Below are 22370 nucleotides of genomic sequence, written 5' to 3'. Positions count from 1 at the left end.
AAATAGTAAGTATTTTGAATAACATATTATGAATAAAGAACATGTGAAGTGTTTAAAATTAAGTCTGTAACTATGGCTTTTTGAAAACTTTGTAGGTAGTGAAAATCCAAATCGTAATTCAGCAGATACACATATTGCAGAAGAAGAGATTGCTTGATGGTTACTGATTTTGGCTACCCTGTTTCAACAGGCAGATTGTCAAGAGGAAATGCTCAAGGTTAGAATTGGGCTGCCTCCCAAAGGCTGTGAGGTTTGAATATGGCTAGGAGTTCATAACAGAAGTGTAGGGTTTTTTAGCAAGGCACCAAAACGTGGATGTACTTAAATTTGAAGTTATGTGAGGCATTGTCCTGTACTAGGCCAAATGCCTTGGTCACAGAAACTGAGGCCTGTTGTAGTTCCTTTTGTCAATACTGAAATAACTGCTTAGCACTGAATTTGGCTGTTTAGCCTTCCCCTTTACTTTCCTCCATGATAAAACTAGGAGTGGAAATCTGTGTTCTCTGGGCCAGGGGATGCCAAACACATTAGTTACGCTTTACCCACTGCTGAAAGCTATAGCTCATCAATCTTTTCCTGCCGTTGATAGATTATTTCTTAATTGCCTATAAAGCCTGAGTATTTAAATTCTCACATAAGAGGCTTAGGTCCACATGTATCACAGTTTCATAGCTGAGAGCCAAGATATGGTTTGCATTAGCATTTGGGCTCAAAAATATAGTCCTTACGGGATTACAGGCTGAACACTGTAAATTAGATGAACTGAGCGTGAATCAGAATTTCAGTAGCATCTTTTTTATCTCAGTGACTTGCAGTATAATGCATCTTGATACAACATTTCCATTTTCCTGTTTATTCTCAAAAAATGTAACCCCTTCTGCTCTGAACATAATTGTTTTTCCTCAGTGGAAATAAATAATATAGCCACAGAGAATTACTTCCCTTGAAATGTAGGGCATTTTAGAAATGGAGGTGGCTGTGTCCCAGAAATTGCACTTGCATGTGTACTATAAACAAAAACTACCCCACAGATTTTTTGAAGGCAAATGGCATGTGCCTTATTATGTCAGGTCACATCAAACCAAGTCACATCAGAAAGGCCAGTAAAACTGATAAAATTTAATCAGTGTGTGCTTTTTCATATTGTTAATACAGACAATAGCTGGTAGTTTTTCCCTTTCCTTTTACTCCATCCTTTGAGTTGCTAGTGGATCAATTTACTCAGAGCTAAATAAAAATATGTGTGAGCCACAGTTTTCCAAATGAATGTAGGTAGGTACTACAAAAACTGCCATGAAAAGATAGCTCTCACTGTAAATAGCTAATTATTCCCCAAAAAATGTATAGATAGTTAGTAATATAAGAGGGTAAATGACTGGAAAAATGCAGTAGCATGGGTTACTTTATATTCTTTCCCTAACACTATTAAATTGAAAGCAAATTTGTAATTACAGACAAAATGGGTTTATTTCTGGTCCAAAGGCAACTGCCAAATTCTTCCTCTAGGGGAACAGTACACTGCTTATAATGATATTCAGAAGCAGTTCTGCTACAGATCAGGATAATGAGCATCTAATAGATTTTCACACTATTTAAATAATTCCTCAGTTTTTGTCTCTGGAAATTTTATAACTTTTCCAATATGGAATTATTATCATATTGTGTTATGCAAAAGGTATCTACCACTTGCCTGTTTTAATATAGTGCACAAAAGAAATATAGTTATTTGGAATGGTATGCAATGCCATGTTATTTTGACAAAGTATGTCAAGGAAGTTTTTAAACTGATCTACTAGTTACAACAAAAATATGAGTGATCACACAGACAGACATCTCTAGTATTTTTCCTGCTATACTGAGTATACCTGCTATAAACAGGTTAAGATGATAGAGTAAAACACTGGGATGTGAGGCAAGACATTTTGCAAGTGATACCTGGAAAGAGTAACCATTCTGTACCTCATCTGTCTTTGCAGGTTTCTGTTGCAATAGAGCTGTAAAGCAGATGGTGATGACAGTAAATTAGCTCAATTGCTTGTGTTTGTTGTTTAGAAATGACTGGGATCCTCCTGACAGAAAGGTAGATACTCGCAAGTTCCGTTCTGAACCAAGAAGTATTTTTGAATATGAGCCAGGAAAGTCATCAATCCTTGAACATGAAAGACCGGTAAGACTCATAAATCAAATGAGTAATACAGTAAGAGCTTTGGTGAGAGGTTATCTTTTTATTATTTACTACTAATATTAACTACTTAGAGTAACACTGAAGGTCCTTTTTCAAATAAAATTTTGCAGGAATTTATCTTTGCTCTTATGTGGTGTTTGTGTTGAAAATGGGGGTTTGGCTTAGTTGCTAAACTTGAATCTTCTGGTGTTTCCAAGAAATCAAACCACTACTGTGCAAACCTCATGGATGATGAGCAGAACTGTGAATTAAAGGAAACTGCATTTTCTAGCTGGTATGCATCTCCAGCGTTTATTTTCAGTAGTATTATCAGCATGCATCATTGAGTAATTAATGCATAAAAATAGACTATTTTCATTTTCAGGATGTGCCTAATTGTACGCTTAAGGAGATTTTGGTCAAATACTGGTCGAGGTTGCCCAGAGAGAACTCACTGGAACATAGCCCTGAGCAACTCTGATCTGATTAGACCTACTTTTGACAGGAGTTTGAGCTAGGTGACCTCTGGAGATCCTTTCCAACCTCAATTACTATGTGATTACTGAGTGTATGTTAACATATAATTAGAAGCTTTTATTCCTGCTTTCTGAATAATGATTCAATTGTGGAATTTTTTACAAGCATGTCTGATAAAGTTATGCTTAATGCTTGCAAAATGACAGTTAACAGAAGTTTTCATTTGCTGAAAGTTACATTCACCCAGCCCTTCTAATTTACCTTTGTGCTATCTTAACACTTTCTTATTTTAGGAAAACTTTTATGTATCAATGGCAGTATTTTCTTTTCTTGGTTCTTTATTTTGAGGTTGAAATAGCTGACAGAGTCCAGTTTTAAAGAAGGGTTTTATGTAATCAATCCTGGATTATTCAGTATTATATGGTTGCTCGCAGAATTTATTTTGTCAGTTTAAAGTAAATTTAAAAAATAATTGAATTTCAGAATATGTAGTATTTCAACAGTGAGAAACACCTAAAATAGGCAGGTTTTCCTTTGGTTTTGTGGTCTTTGCTGTAATCTGATTTTTGTTAGCTAGAAAACATCAAGCTCTTTTTCTGTGAAATTAAGTTCTTGCAGAACTGATGCATTCTTCAAAGAGGAAATAGGCATTTCTATAGGAACTGCTAATGAATGTAATTAACTGAGTTTAAATACTTATGCAGATTAACATAAAAATACTTTTATTTAATAGGCATTTTTACAGGCAATTTTATCAGTCTGGAATTTCCACTGTTGATAGAGATGCTCTTTAGCTATATGTACTTAGATACTTCCTTTGCACCATGTTACAAAAACAAAACACTTGGTTTCAACAAAACACTTGCTTTCCTTGTGTTCATTGAATGGGATATAGAAAGCAAAGCTAATAACTTCTTATAGGATGATCAGCAGAGCAGGTCAGAAGTTTTTTCTGTGTCTGTATGAAAATCTGACATCTGAAAAGAATGCATTGATTCCAAATTCAAATGAAAACTCAAAATTCTCAGATATGTCAGTATTGCTTAAGTCTTCCATCTTGATAATCTCAAAAGATTTGATTTCTGATGCCTAAAAATTTGTTCTGATGATACTGAAATAAAGTATTAATGAAAATATGGAATGTAAAACAAATACGGTTCACTAATATTGCACAAGATGGACATTTTTAGTATCTGAACTAGACATTCATCCTTTATCAGTTTTGTCAGAAACAAAAAGTCAAAGGGAGTTTTTCTAACACTCCAAATCCTGAATTATTTTCTGAAATTAAATAATTTCCATGTTTACAAAGTTGTAGTTTTGATGGCAAAATAATCTATTAAAATATAAAATATTTACAGCTAACTTATATCATAATAAACAGGTCAGGTGAGGTTTGAAAGATCAGCATTCCATTTATTGGTGTAGGTACTAGATTGGAAACAGTTGTGATGAATGTGGAGACTAGGAACATGGGAAGAATGTAAGAAATTGAGATTCAAAGGGAAATTTAGTGGGAAATATCATTCAACAGATCTTCATTGATCAAAAGAATGTAAGAAATAATAAATAAAAAATTGACCTAGTAATAAACATTCAATGGACAGATTGGTTAGGGATAACTGATTAGATTTGTCATGGATATAAAAGGATAAGTGTAATTTCTAACTGTTGTATTATGTAGCAGTCCTCTGTCATGAAGCAGGAAGTTAATGTGTTTTCTTCCATAATTTGAACTTGTAACAGTACAAAACATCAACTAAAAGTAGATGCTTGGGATTAGTCTTTTGAGATTACAGCTAAAAGTAAGTGATATTAAGGCAAGACATGATGATGAAGCTCTTTTTTTCCTATTTCAATAAGACCTTACTATTTCTTCGAATCTTATAACTCTGGTAAGGTGGTACATAGCTTTTTCTGATGTATAGTTCCATCTCCAATGTCTGCAATTCAATAAAATGTACTTTTTTCCCAATGTCATCCAAACCATGGATTGTTGCCTAAATTGGATGTTTCATTTCCATGAATAAGTAAATGGTGGTGTAATAGCCTAATCTTATTCACGTGAACATGTTACATTTTATTATTTATTATTTTCTACCTAATATATGAGAAGCAATTCCTTTGTACATGTACATTTCTTTATTTCTGCAGTAGAGCATGCAAAGAAGAATCATAGTGTTGCTGTAAAGAAAGACTTTGTAAAATTGATACAAACAATAGGTTTTCATGAAATTTTTACTCTTAGCATAAAAGTACATGTGCTAGTCAGATAGAACTGATGGGTTAAATTTTAGTTCTGGATTTTTTAATGTCTGTTTAGTATACAAATTTTCTACTGAGTTTATATGCAAGAGAAATTCATGATCAGAATAAATTTAAAAAACATTAATGTTTTGTCAAGGACCAAAAAATAGACTGGGCTTGCTCCATGATGTATTTCTGTTGATTTTTTTTTTGTTTGGTTTCATTTTTACTGTAGTGAAAAATCTGAAATTTTCTTTAAAATATGCATGTTTGATTGCTTGTGACATCTCAAGCTCGTTATCAGAACATTCTACTTGGCATGTTTTAGTATGTCATTAAAAAAATGTTTCTTCTCATAAAAATAAGGAGAGACTAAGTCAATCTGATAGTAGACTTGGAGGTACCACAGCTCTTTAAAAGGAGTCAAAAAAAAAAAAAAGGCACAAAAGCAAACTCTTCAGAGCTAATAAAATGCCAAAACTGAATTTACAATGGGCATCTCAGTCCACTGTTCTAAACAGGCTTCAGTGTGGTGTCTGAACTTGGAAATGCAACGTACTGATTTGGCTATGTATATAAGAACCATTTAACTCACAAGTTTAAGTGCACACTTTTATTTATTACCTGTGAATGTCTATTTGTGTGTATCCAATCAAGCACAAGCAAATTTACATGTAACATTAGAGATGTAATTTTTTTCCAAGGATCATGTTCTTCCACACTTGAGTATGCTGATGCAGTGTTGTGTTGACCATCTGATGCAAACAGCAAAAGGAGTGAAGTTACTTAGTGGTATTTAGTAGTATATTTTCAACTAGTAATCAAAATATTACAAATTACTAGAGGAAGGATAGAGTGTAGGAACATGACCTCGTTTGACTTTCAAGTCATGAAAAAGGATTTTCCTTTATTGCTTTTGCCTTCTATTCCCGTGGTTTGGGAGATACTTTGAGACTAAGCCAAGTGTAATTTGTAAGTCAAAGTGGTTTGTTCAAGTCTCTTGGAAGGGGAAATAATAGAAGAAGATCCTTCAGCAAGACTGAATCCAAACGTGAAGCAAAATCAATTGCCTGTGCACTGATCTAGGTAGAACAGGGAATGCAGGGTCCTCTCCAGAACTGGCAGGCAGAGGCGAATTTGCAGTATTTAGTGCTCAGTTTCTTTTTGTTTGCTGCCCTCTGCAGTTTAAGATTTGACTTAATGTAGGACTTGTGTGCTTGGAGTTACACACTTTCTTACAGTCTCATTTTATTTGCAGACTGCTACACAAGAAGAACTGAAAAACTTAAAAACTAGATAAAATACACTATCTGTAGCTTTATGTGAGGGGTTTTAAGCTTGGAGCTAATTGCAAGAGTATTTGAATATGAAAAGGGAACCAACTCCCATACTCATTTTTATCTCCTTGGCTAGCTGAGTGGAAGCCCAACTAACTGACAGTCCATTCTGCCTCCTTGCAAGGAGGAACACCGGTCCATCAGTGTGTAGATGTGTGGGGCTGCAGCTCTTCAGGGCACCCTGAGGCTCACAAGGCTGATACTCACTACCCAAGCAAGTTAATTGTCAGTAGGGCTGGATTTGTAGTGCCGAAAAGCTCCACAATTTCAACCCTATATGTATTTCAAGGGATTTATTTATTTTATGTAGATGCACCCATTTGTTGATATTAAGACTTGGCCATATTTCAACATACTGTAACTTAGATGGGGAAAAGGATCAAAAAGAATGGTTTAGTGCTGTCTTCTCAGATTATCCAGATCTAAATTGTGGATTTTTTTTTTGAAGGTAAGCAAAAAACCTATGAATATGCCAGTCATTCTCTGTAATGGGAATCACATTAATAAATAACAAAGTTATCTTCACTTCATAACCCTGCTGTGGAGCACAAGGTGTTCATCGGTGACATTCACTTCCCTCTCCATTCGCAACACTACTTCATGTACTTGAAAGGATATTGTGAAGATAAGGGTATAAAAAACCAGTTCTAGTCCAGATATTGCATGAACAGTTCATAGATCCATCAGCACCAAGTTCTAAAGGGTTGTTGACCTTTCAATAGAGCAGAGTGGGCAGTCCATCCCAGTAACATCAAAGGCAGCAAGTAAAGTGCAGTAAGATGTTTAATGATCTGAAATGGTTAAGAGCACAATGTTATGTCTTGCAGAAAACAGCAGTAGCTGTATGTGATTGTTTTGGTGTGTTTCCTTTGACTCTGAACAAAAACGTGTTACATGTTTGATCACCAGTATCATTTTATGTGCAGCACCCTGTCGTCTTTTTTGACGATTGCTTTCTAGGTCACTCTATAATTAGTGCCTAAATTCTGATAATTACAGTTATGGAGAATCCAATTTTAAATTCAGAAATGTCTTTAACGAGGATTTCTCTGTTTCAGAGATCTTCAAGCCAACAGATCACTGTAATTCTGTGCTGCATGAAAGCTAGCATCAGATCCTACAAAGAAACTTCAGCTATTTAGAGAGTAATTAATGGAGCGAAGTTTACAGTTGATTAGATATCCCATTGTGAGCTGTACTGTTTTGCACTCTCATGTTTTCATGCTACTTGAGTAAATCTGTCAATTATTCTTCTGTTCACTGAAGACTTTCCTTAATGCTATCAATTGCTGCTTTATCCCTTTACTGTGAGAATTTTCAGATGAAAACAATGCGTTTCACTGTTGAAAAATATGCTTCATTATGTCAACAAGGCTATACAAGCTAAAACATTACACAGTACTGCTGCAACAAATACTAAGGAGTGCATCATTTTTTGGTTCCCTAAGTTTTGACCATAGAATTTAAAATATGCGAGTTCCTTTTCATATGCTGAAGTGGCTTTTTAATATAGTGATGCTTGCATGATGCGTATTCCTTATCTCTGCTCAGTGCTTGCTTCAAGACAGCAAGATCCAGAATTAACATGTTTTGTGAGAAGACGAGGAATGACCAACAGCAATACAGATAAAGTTATGTCTTTCTTGCTAATCAGAGGGGCAATTTCTTGCCTCTGCTGGAGATGATAATCATTTAAACCATCTTCTTAACAAGGAACCTTTAGTAGCATTAAATCTACTTAACTAGTGCAGTGATGCTTAAAGAAAAGGTCAAGGAGCCCTCTTAGCATTAGAAGTGTAATTCTATCACGTTTACCATCTTCCAGTCCTTGGGAGAACATCAACAAAAATAAAAGTTTTAAAGCTACCAGTCAATGACAGCTCTTGAACAAGAATATTCTCTGTCTTAAATCCCATCTTCATTCTTTGACTTTATTCCATTTCTTTCCCCATATTTGTTTTGTGTTTGTGTGTTTGTTGTTAAAGTGACATGGCATTTCTAGCACTTTGCTCAGTGTGTGCCTTTTCCTTCCCTTTTCCTTCACAACTGCTCCAGACTGATCGCATAAACCCAGATGACATAGATTTAGAAAACGAGCCCTGGTATAAATTCTTTTCAGAACTGGAGTTTGGATGTCCGGTAAGTGAGGACAGAATATTAATTTTTAAAAATTAGGAAAAGATTTATTTAGAATGAGAAATTTTAATTACCAAATTCGGCAAACATATGCCAGTAAAAATAATACAATTTTTTATTTCAGAAAGGGCAATAAAGTCATCCTATGCATATCAGGGGTGTTTTTTTCAAATAGTCTCTTAGCTTTCCAGAGTAGTGACATTAATAAGATTTAATATGGAGCATGTGTTAGACATATAGTAGTGTGTAAATATTCAATAACAAGATAAATTGCATGGTAAACAGGGATGCTGTCTAGTCTCCCTAAATCTTTTGCAATTGGCTGGATTATTTTTTAACAATCTTTAGGAACAGAAAAACATGTCAGTTTGCGTTAGGGATGCTAAGTTACAAATAATGTATTTTGAAGGAATGTATCTGAATTTAAATGTATGAAGCCATATACAAATTTCTTATGGCAGTAAATATTGGGGGTTTTTTTATTTTTTTCATGTCTTATATGCGTACATGCAAAATACATATTTTGTACCTGAACACAGAGATACTGGCTTGCTCTGATTTCAAGCTGGACACCTTCAGTTCTGCTCCAATTTTCTCAAATAGTCAGTACCAAAAAAAAAGGACAAACAGATGCTGCCTTAGTCCTGCTGCAAGTATTTATGTTTAAAATTATAAATGTGAAGAGCTCCATCTGATTGAAAAACCTAAAAATCAGAAGTATCTCTGTTTTCCACCTTCAGTTTCCTAGGCACTTGCAGTTCTTCTGCAAATACCACAGACGTAATTGTATGTAAGCACCAAAGGCTTGTTTTTTACAAGGGTAAAACAGGAATGTTGTCCTTGAAGCAAGACTGGGTTCTCTGTTTCACTTCCTCCCTGCACAGTGCCTCGACTACATTGGAGTCACACCTGCTCTTGCTTTTGCACACGCCCTCTCTGACTCCACAGAGCTCAAATTCTTTCCTGTACACTCTAACATCTTTAGGGGAAAAGATAGCAAATGTCTTCATTCCAGAAGAATGTTTAAGAGGATTGTTAGAGTATCCAGACAGTTGGAAAAGAGGATTCAAATCTCCTCAGTAAAAGGAGAGAAGTAAACCAAATCATTCTCTCAGTCTTTTTAGATATTCTCATAGTTCCCCAGGATCCTCCCAAGATTTTTTAGTAAAAAAAAAAAGCATCTGCCCACAGACAGGAAATTCCCAATAGACATGAGTCAGAATTTAAAATATTCCCATTATTTTCTTTTCCTGTTCACTAGCAGTTCTCTGGAGGTCCCTCGGAATTCTAATTATTGATGTTCCAGGCTACATGAGGAGCCTGAGTACTTGCCACAGGGCCCTGAAGGGGCACTCTGGGACCAGGTACCTTGGTCCCTTTCCGTAGCCATAAGCCAAAATCAGAACTCCCAGCTACTTCAGTGAGAGCAGAAGAGAAAGAAAATCACATACACGCTTTTAAAACTTTAAATTTTTAATCATAACTTTTTTTAAAATTACCCATCAAATACCATCTGAAAATTAAAGTTAAATATATCTGGGTTTACTTTGTTGTTCAGTGATCTTTAATGTATCATATTTTTACAGATTACTTTTTAGCTCTTTTTATCCAGTCATTCAAGCCGTATTATTGTTCTTCCCTCTAGGTGGGCAGAAACAGTCCAGATAAATTCTTCTGATGAACAATATGTCAACAATATTTTACTGATAATTATAATCTTTAAGATAAAATATTTCAGGATTTCTCCAGCAGAATGTAACTGAGATGCTTTACACTATTCTGTCTCATCAGTATTAAAAACTGCTGGTATTTATTCAGCCATTCTGGTTGTAAATTTTACCACCTAATGTTACTAACATTTAATAAGATAATTTAAAAAACATAACACATTCATCCTTCCATTCTACCTGTGTGTGTCACTCTTTGTATCTGATGCTGTCACCACTTAATTTCTAACTGTGTCACCTTTTCCATATGTTTCATTCCTTGCTGACATTGTTTCTACTTCACTTCATCTCCACACTTCTGCTTTTACGATGCAGCCACCTAAAAAGCTTTTGGACTATGTTCAAGACAGTTCTTCTGGTGTTTCCAATGAGGTAAATGAATGATTCTTTTTCAGATGATTCTTTTGGGAAGAAGGGTTGGAATGCTCACCAGTTATGTCTGAAGTTTGCTAAAATTTAGTGGTTTCCTTCTGATAGCTATGAGATATTGCTAATTCACAATCATTGTATCTTTGTCTTCATATCTTTCCAGATCACTAGTGCATTTGGATGTTGATCTTATTATCCTAGGAACTGTGAGTCCTTATCCCCAAAACTTCTCAGAGATTAACACTCAGAATTACACAACAGTCCATACGTCTCTAACTCTTTGACAAATTCCCACTTTTCAGAGTTGGGCAAGTGCATTGCATAATTAATCCATCAGCACAGCAGTATTTTTTAATTAAAATATCTGACTCCAAATTCTCTGTGTCTATAACCTTGGTGGCTAAGCTGTGATTTGTCCAATTCAGTATTTATGGCTACAGTGCTAATCAGGTAAAACCACAATTAATAACCCTGTTGTAATTTGTAACTGCAGGATTGACAGTTGCTGTTGTTACTCCAAATAAAATTCATCAAGATGAGGTAGTGGGATGTCATTGCCCTACTCTGAGTGGGAGAGATTCAGGCTTCCATTCCTTCTCCACTCCCTCCCCATTTTACAGCATTAGGACAAAAGTTGGTGAATCCTGTAATGGCAACTTTACTTCATGTGGTGGCTTTACTTCATTCATATTTGTGATTCACTCTCATCTTCCGTACTGTCTCTAAAACTTAATCTCAAGTTGTGGTCCTAAATTGTTAATTGTTTGCAAATTGCTCTGGTTTGGTTTCAAGCTCTCCATATATTTAGAAAAACCTCATAGTTGTGAAATCTGGGCCCAGTTCTCTGAAATAATATGCTTCTAGACCTTTGCTACTTCTTGTTAGTTCTCTGTATATTGAAGAAGACAGTTTAAAAGTCTGAACATGACTATTTGAAATATTCCCATTTTCAGTAGGTCTGGGTAAAATTGCTATTAAATAAACTGGTTTTCTCTTTGGCTTTAATTTTGAAACTTTAATGATCTTAATATGATAAATCCTGTTCAAAAACTACAGCAACTAAATATTTCTCCGGAAGGCATGGGGAGAGAGGGAGGACAATATTCAAAATAACTTGATGAAGTATTAGAACCATCAGGCAAACAAACCTGTTTGTTATTTACACCTCACCATTGAAGCTGTGACCCATGAAAACAGCTAAAATTTAGACTTAATTTTAATTATATTTCTCATTTTTTTAGTAAAACCAAGTCTGTCTTTGGGAGATTGGAGTTGCCATCTCCAATATTTAATTATTTTTATCAGGTGGCTTTTATTTGTATAGTCAGTGTTGAATATCCTGGAAGATGACTGATTAGCTTTGGAGATCAAGGAGTAGGGGAAATGTGTTCAGCTGGACCATCTGAAAATGTGTCAATAAATGCCCAAGAGCTGATAGAACAGCTACAAGCAGTAAAACAAGCAGTAAAAAGCAACCATATCCACTGTTTATGTTCACCTTTTCCTGTGTGCCATATCTGTGAAGCTCTGCTTGTGGATAGAAAGTATAAACTCCACATACTCTATAAAAAATATATTCCCATAGTAAAAATTGGCATTGTAGAACGTGCAACATACAGTATCTTTCATATAGAAAAAGTTTCAAAGGTGACATCAAATAAAGGGTAAAAGGACAAGTTACATTCAAGGTGATGAAAGAATCTTAAAGGATTAAAAGCAAAAGCCATAAAGTAACCCAGTGGTCAATTTTGGCATGACACACACTTGTAGACATCTTAAGCTGATCACTGACACACTGTTTATGGCCTGGGGATTGCTGTGGATAAAGAGGTTCCCTCTGGTGTGGTTTCCACTGTGATTTATGCTTTGCCTTCCATAGGAGGCAGTGGGAATCTCTTCCACCCCTGGGAGTATGTGTAGTCCTTGGGCCACTACAAGTGGTGGAAAGTAATCACTGTCTCATGGCCATTTGGCCGCTATCGTGTTGCAGATGATTGCTAGTGGAAGTGATTGGCACCTGTGAAAATGATAATGTGTCTGCAATGTTTGTATCACCTCATACAGTAGTTCTAACAGAGCTCATCTGTGGTCCCAAGTGTCCCTCTGCTGGTTCCAGACTGTGGCAGTGACTGGTCAAGATGAGGAACATAGTTGTGGCTAGTTATGAAATTTTCTGTAGCAGGCTCAATGTGCGTTTGTGGGTAGCGTTGGGAAGCAACACTGACCTGAGGCCTTTGCTGTACGAACTGTTGGTGTGAGAAACTCTGTGTCTGGCTTCCATGGTTTAATTGCGGGCAGACCTCATAATATTAGCTATGTATGTTAAAATCGTTGAATTTGGATAGTGGAAGAGTTGGCACGGAGTGCTTTTCAGCTTTCAGAGGATGTAAAAAAGAACTCTAAAATATGAACTTGCATGAACACTAAAGACTCAAGAATAAATAGCATGGTATTTTGTTTGGACAGAAGAGGTGATCAGTAGTGCACTCATCATGAGCCCAATACACACTCCTAATACTGAGAAATATAATGGAGTAATTTCCTAGGTTTTAATAGCAGAATTATTGTTTGTCTGAGAATATCTCATGATCACCAGCACACCTCCATAACACAACTGGCTTCAAAACTCAGGCTTGTGGAAAGGAGATTTGATTCATTACTCCTTTTCTACAGCAGATGGTATGGGTTTTGTTTCACAGTGCCCCTTCTCTCTAGTGTTTAAATCCAATGATTTTATGAGCTAGGTTACAGTATTTGGAATACCTCAGTCAACAATTAGCTGTTTCTTTTCTTCATGTTCAAATCCACAGATCAGTTTTCATTCTAAAGTGTCATAAATAGTTTATTTGTCACCCAAGAACAATGCAAGGACAGATGATTTAAAAAAAGAAAAAAATAAAAATTGAAATTTATGTTTTGCTAGGAAATTAAAACTTACAAGAAATAACTTCACATTTATTTGCAGAAAAATAAGTCAGTTTCAGCAAATTTAGCAACTAAAAATAAGATACCAGATCATGTGCCAGAGTCTTGTGTACTCTCTCATTATGGGAAAAAAGCATATGTGGGGCACCACTGCACAGAAAGCCACCTGGCAGAGGGATACATCATTGTATGAATGAGGCGAACCTTTACTGCTGGAAACACCTAACACTAGAGAGAAGCTGGGCACACAATCAGTAACGTTGGTGGCCTGTCTTCCAACAGGCTGCTACTACAACAGATCTACCCCAGTGGGAGAACCATCCTCCTGACATCACTGGTTCACACTTCCCTGTTCCTTGAGAATGGGATCTACATCCATCTACCTCCCCTTGCTCCTCTTGGATAACAGCTTAATTCTCAGATTGTATGGAGGTCTCTCATACACAGGCTGGAAACTGCAGATGAGTGTTGCTTGAGGACATGTTAATTTACAAAGAATAAACATAATAGTAATCCCTAGCAGGTGGGCAAATTGTCATTGATACTTTTCAATGCCACTTGCTCCTTCCTCTTGTAGTGCACACGCTGGAGGTTGTGTGCTTGTCATTCTCTACTGTAAATGAGATACAGGGGAATAATTACTTGAGGAGGGATTCTACCTTTGTGTTTATAGAGTGTTAACTCTGATCCAAACTGGAGTTTATGAATGTAAAAGGATTTAACAGTGAGAATGTAGTAGTAATAAGCAGTAACACAGAAGAAATATATGAATACTTGTTCACAAAGCAAAAAACTTACTTTAAAAAATTTGTTTAAACCTTTTGCAAAAGTCACTTTAAATGAGTTCCAGAGAACTTGCTTCCTCTGGAATGAAACTTTAAAGTCTTTGAATTATTAACATCTTTTAACTGTTTACACCTCAGCTGCCATTCTTTCCAGAGGTCAGAAGGTTTTTTACCTCATTTGGATGTAATTTAAATTACAGTTAAAAAGTACTGAGAAAATCAGAAGTATCTTAGCTCTCATTTTAGATAACATTTTTTTCATACTGTGGCATGTTTGTGTGATTCTCACAGAAGTCAAAGCTTCAGTTAGTGTCCTGATGGGAGCAGTTGGTATGTGATGTGGGTCTTAAAGCCAACTGATAACTGAACTTTAACCAAACAACTGTATTGTTTTTATAGTCTCCCACCTATAAAAGTGGTTTAAACAGTTATTCTTGAATGTCATTTAAAGTATGCAGTCCTATGAAGTCTGTTCCCAAGTATTCTTAGACTACGGGTGACTTCTAGAGGTATACCCAAGTGTCAGCTAACAAATCTGGGTGAAGTTCTATTCATGAAATTGCAATTCAGAACACAGGGGGAAAAAAATCTCACAAAAGGAAGCATTTATACAGGGATGAGTGCTATTAGCTCTGTAGCCCTTCAGTACAAAGACTTTTCCATACAGAGAAAAAATAAAGCAAGCTCTTCATAGAGGGAAAAATATTTCCTGCGGCTTAGAAATCTGTATGGTAGTTCCATTTCTAGTCCATCAGGTTAGCTCTGAAATTACATGCCAAGAACTTGAAACAAGTTTAACTCTTAGACTTCGCTGCTTTGTAACCATGAAGAAATACCCCGGGGGTCATGCAGGTTATTCTAGATTCATACCTAGTTACCAGAATGTAGTATTACTTAGTTCTAACTGAAGGCGTGAAATGGTTGATTTAAAATTTGTAGGGATTTAAGGTTGACTTTGTATTAATAATTAAATTATGGAGCAGTACCCCATCCCATCTTCCAGGGTTCATGCAGTAGCTACTTCTGTAACTTCATAAGCAATGACTGATGTTCTGTGATAAGAACTGCTCTTACCAGGATTATAAAGTGTGGCTACAAACATTATAGGAATTACAGAAGTTTCTGGCTGTAATTGATTGTGGGATTTGGGTGAGTAACTTTACAGGGGGAGGAAAAGCTTTGCAGACCTCACTTGCACATGAAGAAATTATTTTCAGATTTTTGTGTTATTTACAGTAAAGATTTGTTTCAGCTGTTCTGTGTCTATTTTTGAAAAGTGCATAGAAAACCATGATTTTGGATCACTATTTAGCAGTGCTTTAAAGGAAAAAAGTTACTAAGTAGAAAAGGAAATTAAATTAAGCAATGCTTTTTAAAAGCTGTATAACTATTCTCATGAAATGTCACAGTATCTGTGCCAGAGTGCCCAGGATGTTAATCATCATGGTCTGTTTTTATAGGATTTGTCACAGTAACAAAGAGTAATCAAAAATAAGCAAAAATTGTCAGTCTTTTCTTCAAATACAGACACTTAACAGGTCCATGTATTTGTTTTCACAGACTTCCTTATACCATCACTATTCAACAGACAGAGGCCTGGACAGGCCCTCTAGGTAAGAAATACTGTCCATTATTTCAGGAGGCACAATTATCCAGCCTGAGGCTCTCCTCTGGGACCTGAAATCACGGATGGTGTGAAAAGTCAGATTTTAACACTCACCTTGCAAGCTCCTGACAAAATAGAGAGATGCATGGAGAAGGTGTTCGTATTTTGATACTGATGTGTAGATTTTTTTATTAGTTTTACAAGGACTTACTGTTTACATTCAAAATAAACCACACTGTGTTCTGGGTCTTTCCGCTTACATGCCTGAGCTTCTGTCTCAACAGCAGTAATCAATCATTCAAGCTTACTGCCTGCAGGACCCTCAGTGCTGTGTTTCCCTGACCATGCTGCCTCAACTGGTCTTGGTCTCTCTCTTTTTCCTATCTTTGCGCTGAAATTCTAGTTCCAACAAATAGTCTAAAAAACTTTATGCATTTATTTCAAAGAAAATGCAATAGCAGTTTTGTATAAAACTTTCAAATAATCAGGTGAAGAACAAATTATCTTTTTCTGAAATATGCTGTAAGATGTGTGAGACCAGCGCTTCTTCCCTTTAAGTATTTTTGATGTATTTGTTCTGGCATTTTTTAATTTATAAACCAGTAATATAATTATGAGCTTACATTTTAAATTCCTGAATTCTGATCTCAGACTGCTTCTGATACTGCTTTTTTCTGTAGTTCTGCAAGTACTGCAAGTGACTACAGAAAGCGAAGGAAGTCAGAACCTGCTGTGAGTCATCAGAGGGCACACAGTGATCAGAATGCAAATAGACCTGACCTGGGTGCTACAGACACACAAGGGCCATGTACCACCCTTAGAAAGCCTTTAACTAGCTCGTCTCCTTCTTCTCCATCCAGAGCAAAAGGTAAGAGGAGGTATTTGTTACTGGTAGTGTATCATACAACACATTGGTAGAAAGTGCAACTGCCTACTGTTGTTCAGTGTGTTTTCCCAGGAGATGTGATATGGAGCACCAGCTTTGGGCCTTTCATGAAAGGCTAACTTGGTTATTCTTATGTGTGTAACTTTAAGCTGAAAATCTGGGTTTGTAACGAGGATTTTCCAGTTTCAACTGCTTGTTCTAACAAAAGAAAATTGACTAAATGAAGGCTGTGAATTCTACCACAATACATAAACGCATAAATTTTATTAACTCAACTGCTCTCTTAGTAGCTAATTGTGATTTTAAAACTAGTTTTAATACATTGAGAAAGTAAAACAAGACAAATGACCTATAAGACTGAACATGTGTGTCCAGGATAGTAGACCTTTTAAATCTATAGCTGATGTCTTAGACATTGACAGTTTTCAGGACCTAATTTAATCAAGCAAACATCCGTAGTCTGATTTTTTATTTTGTAAATTTTTAGAAGTATTTACTACAGCTGATACAATCTAAATAGCTTCTTTTTTGCAAGTAGCTCACCATTCTATTACTGTTTTTCACATCTCTCCAGAAAAGAGAACACAGAATCTGTTGTTGATTTGGGTTTGGTGGTTTGGGTGGATTTTTCTAGAAAGACAAAAGGCTTCCAGTAAAACATATGATGGAAGTAATATAGAGATTAATACTGTATACAATATGTCTCCTTCTACTTAAATTATTATTATTATTCACTTAATTGCTCTATTTTGTAGCTATACTAATCAGTATATCTCTGTAAATTCCCACTGAAAAGAATATACTATCCAGGCTGCAACAGAATGCAACAAAAAAGCAGTGAGGAATATCACGAGTGAAGTGGTTGAAAAGGAAATGTATCTTAAATGCAGTGTTATAGCAGTAATTTTAAAATTGGATAAAATCATCCATTTTGTGTACCAGGCCAGGGAGTAAAAAGCTGATAAACTCCATTTCCCTGCATGTACCTTTGACTCCGCCACCAATAATAAGCACTTACCATGACTTAAACGCTTGCTGTGTTTGAAAATCCTTCCTTTAAGAATATCTGCATAGCTAATTGACTTTTGGAAGGTGACCTAGCAGTGTTGCTCCATTCTCTCCCAGCATTATGACACCTACAGATTGTCAGTATTTTTTTAAATCAACAAATTTATTTAAAAAGGAGCACATTATAAACTGTTTGGTCAGCATGAATTTTGAAGTCAAGTGTTTTGGTTTCTGGTCCAGATACAATTTTTTCTAGAAAGCAGACTGAGCTTTTTGAAGCATCCTTCCCGAACTGAATGTTGACATGTGGTAGCATTTTTGAAAGTTCAGTGCAATTATTACAGACTACAGTTCCAAATTTTTCTCATAGTGACTTTTAGATCTAATATGTGGATAAAATATGTCTTAAAACTTGCTTGAAATCTCCGGCTTGTTGTGGAATTCAATCTAAGTTATCATTTCTTCTACATGCTTGTTAGGCTCAGTCAACTGATACATCTTCCTTTATACCTGTATAGGAGTTCCTGAGCCACCTTGTTCTGCCCTCCATAAGCTGTAGAAAATACCACTCCCTTCAGTCCTATCATACAGGAGTGGGCTACCTGTGAAAAACTGGGAGAAATTTCCTATTTGATCTTTAATATACAGATGCATCTTTATTTGAACTATCTTAGAATATGCAGATGCTGTGAACTCTCTGAGCATTATACAGCTTAAAAATTCTGAACAGCTTCTTTCAGAATGCTGGAAAAGTCAATATTTGACTGAGGTCTATATTTGTTGTTTGGTTTCATCTTTAATTGCTTGGCAGCTTTTATTGTCTGTCAACCTGCTAAAAAATCAGTATTAACTCTTGGTTTTTTATGTTGCTTTGGTGGTGGGGGTGGCAGAGGGGATAACATCTCCATAATTCATAAGGAATTTTTTTGTCATTCAAATTGTTGTGAGTGCATTTTTACAGCTGGAAAATAACTTAATTACTAGCTCTGCTGTCCCAGGCTCTAGAAAACTATGTACTGACAATCTGATAGATGCACTAATTGCTATCTCTTTTCTAGTTCTTCTAATACTTACTGATGCTAATTCTAACTTTCTGAATCTTTTAATTTCTGGCAATGTCTCTTTTTTACCATGCTGCTCTATGGATTATAAAGGTGGGGATATTAGCAAAGTATATCCATCCCTTTTAAGTTATTCAGTGCACAACCACAACACCTCAAATGAATTAGATTACTGTAGCACTTACAGACAACATTTAGCTGTTCCAAATGATTCAAGAAGGGCAATCAGCTACAAGAATGGCTGGCAAATGACTCGCCAAAATGCAGAAGTCTGGAGCAGCACAGAAGAAACTGCTTCTCCAAAGAGAAAATCCCGTAGCTGTGATGATCTGTTAACAGATGATCGTGATAGCTTTCCCGATGCACAGGCCAAGGCTGAAAGCATGGGCTCTCTGTTATGTGAGGAGGACTCCAAAGAAGTTTGCTCAATGAACTGGAACTCCCCATATGTTGAGGGCCGTGGTAGTGGTAGGTCAAGAGTTCGTCACAGATCTGCCCATGATGCTCCAGGTTTCCTGAAAATGTACAAAAAGATGCATCGTATCAATCGTAAGGACTTGATGAATTCTGAGGTGATTTGTTCTGTGAAATCCAGAATACTGCAGTATGAAAATGAACAGCACAAAGGTATTCTTCAAGGCTGGAGAGAGTCTTCTACTGAAGAGGTGCCCAGAGACATGGTGCCAACCAGAATATCTGAATTTGAAAAATTAATTCAGAAGTCAAAATCAATGCCGAACCTTGGTGATGAAATGTTGTCAACAGCTACAATAGAGCCTCCAAAAAATGGCATGTGTCCACAGAGGCGATTTTCTATCGAATCCTTGCTGGAAGAAGAAACTCCAGTCAGACATCCCTCTCAGGTACAACAGAGCTACAAGTCTAAAACCCTGGTGCCAATTCATATTGAAGTGACCAGTGATGAGCCACAACGATCACATGTAGATTTTTCAGACAGTGATCAAGATGGAGTGGTTTCTGATGTCAGTGACTTTATCCAGATAGAGGGTTCATCCTTTTGTAGTGAAAGTGACTTTGATCACTTTTCCTTCACATCGTCAGAAAGCTTTTATGGATCAGGCCATCACCACCACCACCATCACCACCACCACAGGCATCTCATCAGCTCCTGCAAAGGGCGATGCCCAGCATCCTACACCCGCTTCACCACCATGCTAAAACATGAAAGGGCTAAACAAGAAACCACTGGAGATCCAAGTAGACAGGAAGCAGAATCTGGCCTCTCTAAGATAGCATTCCTGGTCAGTCCAGTGCCTTTCCGGAGGAAAAAAAGTGCAGCTCCTAAAAAACAAACTGAAAAGAAAAAATGCAAGTCATCTGTATTTGAAGCACTTGATTCTGCACTTAAAGACATCTGTGACCAAATTAAAGCTGAAAAAAGGCGGGGAAGCTTGCCCGATAACAGTATATTACACAGACTTATTACTGAGCTGCTTCCAGACATTCCAGAAAGGAATTCATCTCTTAAAGCTCTGAAAAAGAGTCCCATGCACCAGCCTTTTCATCCACTGCCTCAAGATGGTGCTATCCATTGTCCACTGTACCAGAATGATTGTGGAAGATTACCTCTTAGTGCCTCTTTTCCAGACATGGATGCAACTAACAACAATGATAGTGCACTGTGTTTCCAAGGTGGATTAACTTTCTTCCTCTATCCTTGTGATTGACTTATCCAACCTTACTCTCTGTGTTTCCCACCCTTTCTCATTCCATTTTTGTGTCATCTGTAAGAAGTTGTAATCCCACAAAATTCTTCATGAAGAATGTCATTTTCACATAGGTGTTGAAGATAGATAAATTTGCTATCTATTCACAAAATACAGTAATAAGGGCAACTGAAGTAACAGGATATTTCAATTAATTGATTATTAGTTCTATAAATTACGATGATGTTGGTGGTTTGTTTCCCAAGAAAAATATTTTACAGAAAGGGAATTCATGCATCTTAAGATGCTGATCAAACTGAAAACAATATGCAAATAACACTTCCTACATTATTTTTTAAAAATCTGCATCTAAAATATGTTGTAATTTTGTTAAATCTCAGTGATAAAAATGCTGTTAATTCTGTCAGTTTCATAGTTGATTCTGTTTTCATATAAATCTACTGCTTTATATTACTTTTTGTGAATAGATGTTAAGGTCATTTTAGGAAGTTTCCATTTCCACTGTTCAAAGAATATGATTTCCAATTTCTGTGGCAGCGAAACTAGTTCTTTTCATAGAATTTTAATGTATCTGAGAATTTTCTGTCCTCTTAGAAAGGAAGTTCTCAATAATCAAAACTTGATTGAAATTGTCAGGGTATGAAGAATCTATTGTTAAAGTTACTTCTTTGAGTTGTTTGTTGTTCTGCTTCTTTTTTTTTTCTCAAAAAATACTACTTGATCCTAAAATTTTTTTAAAGTTTAACCTTCTATTATTAAAAGCAACAAACTAGATCCATAGCAGGAGTGCACAAAGCTGTGTTCTTTGGCAAGTCTGTAGTTCACTTCTCTTTTTAAATGGTACCATTTCTTAGTTAAAGATTTCTGCTTCTAGACATAGAGTCCTTAGACAGAACATTTTTAGAATTTAATGACATTACAAAGCTATTCTTGAAATCCCAAATGATTGTAGAAAAGAAAATCTTTAATATATAAATTATTTGATCACACCCATCTTATCTTTATTCTCACATCTTTTTGTGTGACTTTTGCAAGTAGCACAATAGTAAATATGTATTTCAAGAGAAATTGGAGTTGAGGTTGTTACCATCTCTTCTTAACTAGTTATAATAGACATATGTAGAAGAGAAAATTGGGTAACAAAGGGCTATATAACACAGTTCAGAATTGAATTAGGCATACCTGAGGCCTGGTGATGATTAACCCTGGCTGACAGTACTACATGGTGAGACTGAAGCTGTTGGAAATTGCACTGATCATATATTAGAGTGGACTTCTAACAGCTTCTGAAGCTGTGAAGGGTTCTGGCCTGAGGAAGTGATACACTCTGCCAACGTTAATATACCTAAAGTAGCATGGAGCATGAATAAAGCCGAATGTTCCATTGATTTCCATCAACATGAGACATGACTGAGCTCTGCTTTTAATAGTTTCCTGTTTGCTGGATCTCTGTGTGTCTCTTACAGCCACTACCCGCACAGAGACCCTAAGGTCATAGCAAAAAAAACACTGAAAACTACCAACATTGACTGCATAAGGAGCTACAGAGAAATAAAGGAAATTGAAAGCTTCTGCATTTTCACTCCTTTCCCATGTGCTTCCCTTTCTGCTACAGATTAAAGAAAAAAATATAATAGATATGTTTGGAGGCATTATAGATTTAGATTTATGCAGTGAGCATAGATATTCATTCAGGAATACATGCCATGTCAAGAAACCTGTCCAAAACTGGGACTGTAATAACCTTGTTGGGATTACATGCTTGCAAACAATGGCATAAATAATGCAGTTATCTCATTTTTTTTCTCTCCAATGTATTTATCAGTAGCATCAGGTTTTTTGGTTTAGCTAACAGGTGACTAGAGATGATTTACATCTTTCTTCTGTAAGACCCCACCATAATGGATGAGATGTTTTCAGTTTGGTTTGGTTTTTTTCCACTTGTACTCCTTTA

The 22370-nt window shown here is 36.1% G+C and overlaps 1 protein-coding gene across 7 annotated transcripts in view; it reads left to right on the top strand.

Annotated features, from left to right (window-relative positions):
* SORBS2 (sorbin and SH3 domain containing 2) overlaps positions 1-22370 on the top strand; it is a 150572-nt gene that overhangs the window by 104472 nt on the left and 23730 nt on the right. For 5 of the 7 annotated variants that reach the window (XM_071556337.1, XM_071556334.1, XM_071556335.1 and 2 more), the window contains 4 exons: positions 2053-2167; positions 15728-15780; positions 16454-16641; positions 18822-20381. In XM_071556337.1, the coding sequence (XP_071412438.1) occupies positions 2053-2167; positions 15728-15780; positions 16454-16641; positions 18822-20381 (1916 nt within the window). The remainder of the gene's footprint in view (positions 1-2052; positions 2168-15727; positions 15781-16453; positions 16642-18821; positions 20382-22370) is intronic. The other 2 variants (XM_071556338.1, XM_071556339.1) reach the window with 1 other exon arrangement.

Source organism: Pithys albifrons, chromosome 5, assembly GCF_047495875.1.
Source record: "Pithys albifrons albifrons isolate INPA30051 chromosome 5, PitAlb_v1, whole genome shotgun sequence".
NCBI classification, from domain to species: domain Eukaryota; kingdom Metazoa; phylum Chordata; class Aves; order Passeriformes; family Thamnophilidae; genus Pithys; species Pithys albifrons.
This window is presented reverse-complemented; position numbering and strand designations above follow the sequence as displayed.